The sequence below is a fragment of the Falco peregrinus genome, chromosome 1 (genome assembly GCF_023634155.1).
Source record: "Falco peregrinus isolate bFalPer1 chromosome 1, bFalPer1.pri, whole genome shotgun sequence".
NCBI classification, from domain to species: Eukaryota; Metazoa; Chordata; class Aves; order Falconiformes; family Falconidae; genus Falco; species Falco peregrinus.
Genome location: NC_073721.1, coordinates 110,194,022 through 110,205,591, shown reverse-complemented (window position 1 = coordinate 110,205,591; position 11,570 = coordinate 110,194,022). Strand labels below are relative to the sequence as shown.

The following is an 11,570-nucleotide window of genomic DNA, read 5'->3' as shown; positions in this document are numbered from 1 at the left end:
TGGGCACAGCAGATTTCCCTGCGCTGCCAGGGTGCGTTATCCAGGGAAATGCTGGGACCTTCGAGCAGCGCTGAGCTTGTGAGTCACTGCTGCAGGGCCCACAGGGCAAGCAGTGTGGCCACTTGTGGCCTTTACAGAAATACATATGTGTTCTAGACTTTCTAAAACAAGGAATGGTTGAATTAATCAGTATTCACTGGAAAACATGACAACCCCGAGGGGAAAAAGCGGCATGGCCTCACTTCTTAGGTGGAATAATGCCAGGTTGGCAGTGAGCTCAGCCGTATCGGCAGGTGTCCTGGAACACAAGGCTCAACAACCTACATCTTTACTTCTACAGAAGATCATTTCTTTCGGCTGGGAAGCCGAGAGAATTAACATTCCTGTTGCTAAACGGAGGGCGTGAAGCCCTGTATAACTCTCACCCGTTAACCACTAACGCCCCAGGGTGAAGCACAGAAACAGTCCATTCACCGACAGGCATCGCTATAGTTACCTTTGAGCGTTTGAAAGTCTTCACTGCTCCGTTTTGTACACATGGTGCACTCTTGCCGATGTACAAGGGGTTGTGGAAGAGCAGGCGATCCCTGCTCGTGAACTGAAGAGCCCAGTCCCAAACACAAGGGAATTTGAGGCCTTTCTCATCACCCAGCTGAATATTTTTGCTTATGGCAAATTCCTGCAAGAAGTTAACGTTCAGGCACATGAACATCAAAGAAAACGGGCTTATTCACAAATCTTAACTATAAACCAGTGCATAACTACTGGGCAAAGAAGAGCAGGGATAGAATTTGGAGGTGGCTGCAGATCAAAGCAACAGAGCAGCAAGACAGTCTGCTGCTGGGGACAACTGCTCTGCTCTCTCCTCCACTTGAGCAATGCAGAGTTATGAGTAATGCTACCGGGCAAAAATTACCTTCAATGACATTACATTGTTCGTTTGTTTACTCCTAACCCCCCCCAACTATTATTCTGAGAATACACTAATGGTCCCTCAATGCTCTACTTCTTTGTAAGGTAGCTACCCCCAACTTTAAAGGGGAAATATTTAACAAAATAAAGTTTTACTTTTATCACCCATCAAATGTTTACTACACACAGTTCTGATAAGCTCCAGCTTTCCAAAAAAAAAAAAGTGTTCACTTTTCTAAATACCTTCACTGTGCATCACTATTTGAACTTTACGCAGTTTTTTCCAACTATTTAAACAATTAATATCAAGAGATTTCAAAGTTTGCCTGGAGTGTGAAATTCTATTTATTGCCTGTCATTCTGCTTTATCAGTTCCAGACACAAATCTGTTTCCTAGAGGAATACAAACAATAACGTACACAATAACAATGCTTTTCGGGGGCGGGGGGTGGTATTCAACAGACATTCTTCTACTAATAGGTCTACTAATAGGTAGTTACTATCTATGCAAAGATCACCTGAAAGGACACTCTGATCATGTTCATCTGGGGAGCTGAATATTTTGCCCCGAAGAGAGCGTGACATTTTGAAAAATACAAAGCAATACTATTGAGATGAGATGACGTTATTTCCAGAAAGGCATGCTGAAGTCTCTTAGTAGGTGTAATGCTCCATACTCACAGTGCTTTCCTTTACTCGCTGGTGAGGACAATTGAAAAGGAAAGTGCCAAAGAGTGAGATGCGTGCACTGTCGTACAAGATGGTCAAGTACACTTCAGAAAACTCAAAGGCTGCTGGGTATTGTTCTAGCAGCTGCCAAACACAGTCAAGAAACATCAAGAACAAGGGAGACTGGGAAAAGAAACAGAGAGCTATTAGATTTAACACCCACTTTTCCCTGGTCATACCAATGTCTTGTGGTTAGCGCCCCATTAGGGTATTCAGCTCTATGTCTGGTACATTCCTCAACAAGGTGAAGTACTTGGAGTACTGTATTTTTTATGATTTTATGCAACTGTAACACCCTGTATTCCTGTTTAGCCACTTTCACAAGCAAATATGTCAACTGGCTTTCCCGGTGTTACCTTCCCCAGCTTTCCCTTCTGTGTAAGAAGCCAGTCAGTTCTCTCCTGGGCTCTCTTCATGCTCACGTAGCTGTAACAATGCTTTCTGCCATCCTCAGAATTTCCAAATTAGTGCTTGAGTGACCCTTCCTTACTGCGTGGCCTTATTTTCACAACGCATCTACTTCCTTCTTGTTTGAAATGACCGGAGAGCTGAATTCAGCCCCATTAACTTCCTAGCTCACTCCACGGTGGCCCACGGCTGGCAGAAGTCTAAACTATCATTTATATAAAGTTTTAGAAATATTTTCCTCTTGCCAGTTTCACTTTTCTGTCTATCCTTTCCTAGGGTCAAATTATTTCCTTTCTCGTTATTTCTCCCTTACTATTTCGGTTTCTTTATCCCTCCATGCATTTTCCCTGCTTAGTGCTCGGTGCCCTCCGTTTATCGCCTGGCTCCACCGCTTTTCTGTTACTCTTCAGCATCGTCCCTGGAAAAGGCTGCTAACCCAGGGTCCTCTATTTTTCCAACTGCCATTACAAGTCTCTCCCTTGCAATGAAGCGGCCAAGTAAGATCAGCTGGAAATCCTGAACACCGAGCCCTGTGCTACCCTCTGTTAATCTGTTGGGCAGCTGTGCATCAGTTCATAACGCTACAGTCAGCTCAGCACCTTGAACAGTACTGCAAACTGATACAACTGGGCGCTCAAAAAACCGAGGATGAAAACACACCCTTGGTAAAACAAATAAATCAACCGACCCCTTCCAAACTCACTCCTTATTGCAATGTAAAACGTGGGCTGTGCTAGCATTCATGACAGCGGGACCTTCTCCTTTTGCAGCAACACAAAACCCAGCAACATTTGATTGCACCTGGTGTTTCACTGAATCTGTGTGGCTACAGAGGATAAATAAAATATCTCTCTATCCTGGACAAAGACTCATTTTCTCTGACATTAGTTCCGTGAGATTTGGAAGTATTAACAAATACTTTTACTTTCAGATTTCTGTGTGAACAAACGTTCAGGCTGATATTAACCCGATACTGTTACACACGCAAACGCCATTCATTTTTACCTCTTTGTCGGATCTCTTTAAGTGGTTACACCTGTCTAAAAACTGATATCCTGCCATGACCCATTCCTTCTGTATTAAGCTTTGAAATCCAACAATTGTTCGAAAATAGGGATCCAGCATGACTTGAATGAGAGAAGCAGCAAGACAGCTCAGGTCCCGTCCCTCTTCCTCTGTGAATAACATACAGAACGTGTGAAATAAATAACATATATAGGCACATACACAAAATCACATCTCAAAGAGCAAAAAGTGGCAACTAGGTGTAGTGTTTTTCTTTAAATTTCTTTTAAAACATGCTTTTCACTGCTGTACTTGTTCTCATGGTTTCAAAAGAAACTAAAAGAAAAAACCACCTTTTTTTTCTTTTTTTTCCTTCACTGAGACTCACACTATAGAAAAGGTTCCTGCAGTACCCAGGACAACAATGTATTCATCAGGGCCAAAATACCCACCCAAACGCCTGGTATTTAAACCAAGATGTGCTGAGAAGGAGGGCCTTCATGCTTAAATTTTCAACATACTTTCCACCCTGAAGCTTTTTGGAAGGCCATTATATGGGGAGAGTGGGATACGTTAGCTGAACAGGCCTTGTAAAAATGACAGAAGTTGAACAGTTTCTGATCTTGACATAAGCAAGTTTTTCAGCATCTTTTTTCTGCAGTATCTGTTTGCACTTACACAACAGCAGCCACTGTTAGTGTAATACTTCTGCATCCAGGACCTCTGAATAAAACTGGTCTGGCTTATGCCAGGAGTATGAGCCCAGTTAACACAGTACAAACATTCACCCTTCGGTTTTGGTTTTATCATATCATTATCAGAATAAAAACCACAAAAACTCAAAGCTAAATATTCGTCTGACATGATGGACTATACTACAGTTCAGATGCATAACAAAATTAATTTTCCTTTCTAGTTCCTCAAATGACAAAAGTATTTAGAAGCGAAGGGGTTTATGTATAAAGATTACAGTTGATTTTATCTAAATGTGTTTCTCTACGTTATTGTACTACTGCTAGTGATTACAGCATGCTATATGGTCGTATTACCTTGTAGAACTACAGAAACATGCTTACACTCCATCATATAGACAAGCTCAGCAGAATGCTTAAGAAATGATCTAGACAGGAAAAAAAAAGTGATACAACAGTTAATGTGACAGGTTCACGCTCTAGAAGAAAAAAATAGGTGGGATATCTGTATTTACCTAACTCATATATTCAAAGAGAGAATCCTTCAACTGATTCAGCACTTATTTACACTGGGGAGTTTTTCACATTTCATTAATCATTTTGTTCATGATACAAACCTTACGTACTCTAACCAGTGAGTATTTTCCAGTGAGGACAGCCACTTCTCTTCAGTTTCCTCAAAAGGCTCTACAACAAAGAAAGTAATTACATTACAAAACAACTTCAAATACCTACTCCTGTTAGCCAGATCTAGTAGATTTTGTTGTATTTCAACAAAATAACCACCATGAAAGAAGGACAGTGCAGCCTACCATTAACACACAGCTGTTTGAGTTTGATATGTGCAGCCTGGATCTCCTGGATGTTGGGGAGACACTTGTCCAGATCAGATTTGTAAACATCACTTCTCAGGGGATGGCTTCGAGTTATTGCATTGCAAATCCTAAGTAAGAAAAAGAATCAGCCATTTTGTTATTGGGGGGAGAGAAACAGTCTTTCAAGAAACATCCAACAGTCTTTAACTGCAAATGACTAAAACCAGAGAAAACATGCACCTTATTTAAAAGAAAAAAAATAAGAAGTTGTCTAGTTTCTATTCAGGCACTGTGTTGCTCCTACCACAAAGCTGCTATTGACTCAGATATTTTTGGTATCTGCTAGCTACCAAACAAAAAAATGGAAATGCTGGGTCATTAAAACAAATCTGGGAAACTCTGAGGCTGACTGCCAGTTAGGTAGCTCTATTCCGTTTTTAATTTTCCAATATTTTTTAGTAAGACTTACCTATGCTAAATCAGCAGAACATACATATAAGTTTATAAAGCCAGGAAACTGACAAGGTTTCACAAATAGAACTCAAGAGCTCCAGCCTAACACACAAAATGCAAGTGCCTGCACTACTCCAAAAAGTCACCCTACAAATTACACCAAAGCACAAAAACTACCAAGCTAATAAACTACCTAAGCAAGGCTCTAAGTGCCTTCATCTTTCATCAAGGACACTGAATAACAAATCTGAGTGCACTGTGGCACTAAATCTATAGAACTGTATTCCCCAATGCCACAAATAAATAATTTTTACTGTATCTTGCTGAAGCAGGTTAAGAAAATCTCTACCAACGTAAGTTGTATTGCAGTAACATCAATAGAAAAGATTAAGTCTGATCCTTTTATCATCAAGTTCTAGCCACCTGAAAAATAAATATCTCTTAAAAGTTGAAAATTATTGAGTAATTGAAACTGAAGTGGACCTTGAATAGAAATTGTGCCAGAACTATATTCAGAGAACAGTTTCTCAAAAAGCTATTGCACTACAACATCATGAAGCGAGTATCCTCTCAATTACCAAATGCTGCTGTTTGTCACATGTAGCCACCACTTGTGTTATCCTACGCATCTGATTATAAAGAATAACATAACTAATCATTCACCTCTGATCAATTCTTCTTTGTTGCAATACATCTTTAATATTGGCCATTCTTACAAGGGCACTCCCGTTAGGATGATTCCAGGACCATAACTAATGGGGGGTGGGGGGGTGGGGGGTGGGGTGGAAAACACAGAAGAAACAACAAAATAATGCAGGTTAGTGTTATTCTGTAGAAACTTTCTTAATGCTACACATAAAACTGTGTTAACTGGCAAACGTATCTGTAAGATTAATATTGTACAATGATCGAGAACAGTAACAGAAAAAAGACTATACTTACTGGCATGCGTCTCCCAATGAATGAGTAGGAGTACAGCTTAAGGTCTTGATCTGCTAAGGAAGATGGAACCACAAAATATTCTGGAAGGCTTGGGGAAAAAAAGAGGATACAAAAGGTTACTTTTCCCTAAATATCTTACTGTTGGAAGAAGGGTTCGCCGGAGTCAAGAAGGCGCTCAATATGAGTTATGCATCTTGCTCAACTTTATTAGTTTCTAACACTACTTATATAGAACCAATACACATGCGTATGCGTAAAGCAGAAATATAATCGGTTAGTAGTCTCTGAACGCGCGTGGTTCTCACACCCCTAATTATCATGACTAAAATAAGCATTCTATCCATGTAGCTAATTGTGTTGCTGTGCTTCAGCCTTGTAGTTTGTTACTCCCTATTTTCCCATACCGGTCCCTATCTTTCTGGCCCTGCACCTGCTTTCCCAGCAGCTGTAGCTTGTTACAGCCACGGCCTGTTGGCACAACATAATTACTTGGTCTCAGGATTCAAGAACAGCTCAAGGCTACCCTTCTTGTTAACTTCAGCACAGCAACTTCAGTACAATTCTGATTACAGGCCTATTCTAATACCAGGCCTGGATTGTGCAGATCTTCAGAGATTCTAAGGCCATGCTTCTGCAGCCATTCTTCTACATCTTACCAGCTCAGCTCTTGTTGCAACTCTGTTAAGCGATAATGCACCAGCCCCTAATACCGCAGTGCTAACCGGCTGTCCTGTGCTTCTGCGTGATTTAATTATTGTCAGCACAGCTCAGCAGTGCTTGTTTAGAAAGGTGCACATTTCAGAGGGAACTACAAAACCATGAAAGCAACAGATGCCAAACCACAACATTTCCTTTAACGAAAACACCTGCAGGGTATCTTTCAAGCAAGGGCCTCTCCGGAGAGCGGTACATTTAAGAGGTGAAGGGCACGGTTAGGTAGGATGGAGGCGCTGGTAGAGGAGACGGGAAAGACAGTATAATTGCCCTGTTTTCTTCTACTCATGTTGCAAAAGAAACTTACCAAGTAGATATCATATAACCTTCATTGACTGAACAAACTCTCCACTCTGAGGCACCTGTCCTTTTGATTTCTCTATCCCAATCAGAGTAAGTTTCGAACAAAGGTGTCTGCTGACCACTGGCACTGCCGATGCCACCACCACCACCTCCTGGGTCTATTCCATTCACCTTCTTTGCTAGGAAAAGAAAATTCATCAATGCACAAAAAGAGAAAAAAAAAGAAATGAAAAAAAAAAATCAAACTCTTCACCTTCCTGATTACAAGGATGAGCCACCAGCATCAGGACTAACACTACCTCCAGCATCAGGACTAACACTACCTATCCTTGTGTTGCAACGGATCAGCGATTTAATGACAGCTTGGAGATACATGAGGATGTCAATGTATTTTTTCTTGCAGTTTCAACAGAGAAGCAACATAAAATTGGTACGTTGTGCTCCTCGACAGAAAGCAAACCATACTAACACTGAAGAACGGATGTTACCTGCAGTCACGGGACTTTTCAACGTGCCAAAGTCAGCAACATTGTAAAAACATGAACTCTTTACAGGCTACCCTTTAATTAGGTACCTTATAAAGAAAGAAAAATCTAAATTACATCATTTCAACAGCTTTACATGACTGCTGTATTAACAGCAAATATAATAAACAGAAGGCCAGGTCAAAATAGATATTTTTATATATATTTACCTGGACACAAAAAGATGGCCTACTATTTTGTGGCTAGGGACCAAGAAGATTCGATAGTACGTTACTAATAGGGAAGGGTCTCCTTTGCTGGGCATTCTTTAGGTGCCAAGGAGGCAGGCAGTTACGTCTGAGGAGACTAGATTTTGTTTCTTGACACTTGGAAGTAAATTTGTAGATGTAAGGAAATAAACTGAGACTCAACCCTACGATAAACTCCCCCATGAAAGCTCCAGGCTTTAGCAAGAGATTGTGAAGATGCAAGTGCCTGCCCAAAGAAAGCAGAAGGCAGCGTTACGGCTCGACTGTCACCTCCCTGATCGCAGTTTCTACTTTCTGTGTCTATCAACTTCATTCCTGCACTAGGAGTCAGACTACCTATGTTTTGCAGAAGAAAACTGGACTCAATCGGAACTAAATGGTTGTTCAAAGACAGTATGCAGAGAAATATGGCAATTACCAGAACACGTTAGCATTTTACCGCTCAGTGGGAGAATCTATAATTAGCAAGTACAGCCTGGGAAAAAACGATGTACATACACACCGGAGCGATGCAGGCTCGTTATGTTCCTCAAGAAGCACAAAGACAGTGTTTCCGCTTTTACTTTAGCGGGACTAGCAGGCACCGAGTGCCGTAAAACACAGCGCTGGGGTGGCAAGAGCAAAGCCAGAGATCTATGCTACAAACATCAGGGTTCACACTACCGCCACCACCTCCCCAACCCAAACCAGAAGTATTTCAAACTCTTTTCTCCAGCAACTGCAGCACAGCAGAACAACTACATTTTGCCATTCTGGTCTGCTGCTCTGGAGGAACAGCATTTTTTTTACCCACCTTATGCAATTCTTCCACTAGGTATTTTTCCATACAGCAAATGGCATTTTAAGGACAAGTAAAGGCAACTTTGTGACAGACTAGCATTTTGTTCACACTCCACTTTAATATTTTATTGTAATTTTATCTGCGAATTGGCTTCCTCCCTAGCCCTATATAACGCTAAAGTGCATGGACCTTAATCACCGCCCAACTTTTATCAGGTAAGAAATTGTAAGTGTAAGAAAACACGTCTGCAACGTAATCACATGCACACTTATTCTTGTGCACGCACAGGGCAGTCATGTAGGCACCTGCATGAAAAACATGCATTTTTGTGCAGATCTGAAGGCCTAGGCTCGTAATTCCACAACATTCGAGTTTTGTAACAGGCAGATGAGTGGCTTCTCACGCCAGCTGCTGAGTAAATATTTCAGTACCACAGAGCTACATCAATGGCACTTTATTTGGAGGCTTGTGACGCCAGAACTGATGGTCTTCAGCTGTGTATTGGCTGGGGAACACTAAGCAGTGACCGCACAGCATTACACTAGAAATGAAGTTCCAAAGGCATCTTTTTCAGGCTTACCTAACTGACAAGGTTCAGTTGGAGATTGGCCTTGAGCAGAGAGGGTGTGCTCCAACTCAGCAGGGGTGGTGGAGGTTTTGGGTGGTAAGAACTGCCTAGTAAGCCTCTACGAAAGAAGGTATGGAGTCCCAAGTTGCACAAATCCTCCTGCAATACCACCAGAAGAGAAACTTATTCCCAAAAGAAGGGCAGGTGAACAAGCCTGCCTGATGGGAGATTAGCTAGGCACCTAGAGTACCGATATAGACATACAATAGGAGGATCGAAGCGTGAATTGAGAAATATGAGTATTCATGCTGACACAAGTGCTGACATAGGTAGTTTTGTTTTGTTTCAGACAGGAAAGACATTTCTTTCAATTTTGGTCATTAATGTCTATCACAATGAGTGACTTATAACTGTAAGTAAGAGGTTGGGTGCAGGACAAGCCAATTTTATTACCCCTGGAGAAAGCCTCAAATGCTTTTTGCCACTGCTTCTAGACAGAAGTCTTACTAAAATTACGTATTATGAAACAGGAAACAAAATAATCAAAATACTTTCACACTTACCTGGATTATGATATATCTCCCCAACATACTCAAATGCAAAGAGAAGCTGAAGATCCGTTGGCTGAGAGTAATGAGCTATTGCAAGGCACACCTAGGAAAGAAACATTTATTACTGTTACTTACAGACATAAAATTTATTGCCCTTAATTATGACAGCATGAAATACGCAGAAGTTAAAAATCAGTCTTCTGATTTCTGTATTTTATTTGAGATGAGTGAATTATGTACTTAAATGTAGTTGCTGAAAGACCGTTACTGTAATCACAGTAGGTGAGTTCATAACCATCTATCAAGAACGATTAACTGACAAGGGTGGACTAAGTTTTTGCAAGACTGCAGCTGGCATCCCTAAACACGATGCTCTGCATCAACAGAGACAAGCAAGGACTCGGAGCTCTGTGCTGTGCCTGCTCACCCCCACCTAGAAGTAAGGAGGAGAACAGAAAACGAAAAACAACACACAGGTGGTGATCACAGTACAGCAAAATTTCAGTTGTAATTAGTCTTTTGATAAATAATCCATTTTTGTAAAATAAAGAGTACTTATCAGCGTCGCATAAGAACAGAAGAAGGGCCATACTGAGGCAGTTCAGAAGGTCCAGCTCCTGACAGCGGCCAGCAATCAGTGCTCAGCAAAGGGGGCAAAACCAGAGCGAGTGTGCAATGAAATTTTACTAGGATATTTTTCAGCAGCTGACAGTACAGGCACTTCCTGAATTCAAACCCGACGGCAGTATTCAACAGCACTTGACAAGTATTTCTTCTACAAAGTGTCAGCTGGGCCGAGAGTTTTTTGAAGTGCAACTTCCCTTTACAAAAGCCCTACTGGTTCTTCCCTGAAGTATCATATATAACCAAGAGTTTGTATTGAGTTAATTTTTTATCATCTTTTCCACCGATTCACCCCATGTAGGCATCAGGCTTACCAGTCTGTGCTATCAACAACTCTACCTTCAAAAATTTCTGCTCTTGGACAGGAAAACAAGAGGTTGCTCTCTGAAGACTTCCAGGACCTACATCAATCCTGCATCTCATTAACTTGTATTCCAAAATCATGAAGGGCATTGATGAAAATAAAGGAAAAGCAAATTGCTTGATAATAAAGAACAGCTTTGCCCCCCAAGTTACTTGGAAATAAGTAATTGTCATGTTAGTCACTTGCAGTTTGCCAGCTGAACAGCAGGCCAAGGATTCTCCATCCATCTTCGATTTCAACAGAAAGTGAGTTTTCAGGGTAGGTCCTTTTGCCAAGTGTGTGGGGGATTATTTTACAGTTAATTAAACATGCCAGTAATCACCTTCTTCCCAATCCCCAGCTGATCTCCAGAACTGAAAGATCAGCCAGACTTTCTGAGGGTAGCAAGAAGTCAGTTTCATTACATTTTGACCTAGCGCTCTTGAGTTCTGTCGCAGATGACTGGACTTCATTCACAAAAGAAATCCAGCCGTAAGTCCAAATGCCTGCAAGTTTGCAGCAGGCTCCAGCGCCGCCTCTGACAACCCGATGCATTAATCAGGTTTAACCAGGCTGAGTCACAAGCCCTGCCCTGGGAAGGGAAATTCAGCCTGGATTTAAAAATAGATTAACTGGGGCCACAACAAGAGTCTTGCCTAGAGTCTGTGTGTTCTTTGCAACAGTCTCAGGACCAGCATCACACAGGCAACTGCTTTTCTACCCATAAAAACTGTTCATTTTGGTAGAACCCTAAGATTATTAAAATTAAGAGTGCAGCACACGGTTTAGTATTAGATGCTAGATTTCAACACAGTATAGCTTTGCCAGCCTTTGTCTCTTTAAATGTGGATATTCACTACTAAATACAAAAGACTTGACAAAACCCTTAATATGTAAAAGAATCAAATTCAGGAAGAAAAAAACCTTTCAAGCAGAGATTGGCACTGTTATTCTCCAAATTTTAGGACTTGATTTGGAGTCTTTAGCTTTGCCTTCT

At 41.2% G+C, this 11,570-nt stretch overlaps 1 protein-coding gene across 1 annotated transcript in view; it reads right to left on the bottom strand.

Moving 5' to 3' along the window:
- Positions 1 to 11,570, bottom strand: part of MTMR10 (myotubularin related protein 10) — a 41,449-nt gene that overhangs the window by 4,221 nt on the left and 25,658 nt on the right. Inside the window, exons 6-15 of the mRNA XM_055807672.1 lie at positions 9,619 to 9,709; positions 6,978 to 7,152; positions 5,957 to 6,044; positions 5,678 to 5,766; positions 4,559 to 4,689; positions 4,364 to 4,433; positions 4,104 to 4,174; positions 3,055 to 3,224; positions 1,594 to 1,764; positions 497 to 679 (exon numbers count right to left, since the gene is read on the bottom strand). Coding sequence (XP_055663647.1) covers positions 497 to 679; positions 1,594 to 1,764; positions 3,055 to 3,224; positions 4,104 to 4,174; positions 4,364 to 4,433; positions 4,559 to 4,689; positions 5,678 to 5,766; positions 5,957 to 6,044; positions 6,978 to 7,152; positions 9,619 to 9,709 — 1,239 coding nt within the window. The remainder of the gene's footprint in view (positions 1 to 496; positions 680 to 1,593; positions 1,765 to 3,054; positions 3,225 to 4,103; positions 4,175 to 4,363; positions 4,434 to 4,558; positions 4,690 to 5,677; positions 5,767 to 5,956; positions 6,045 to 6,977; positions 7,153 to 9,618; positions 9,710 to 11,570) is intronic.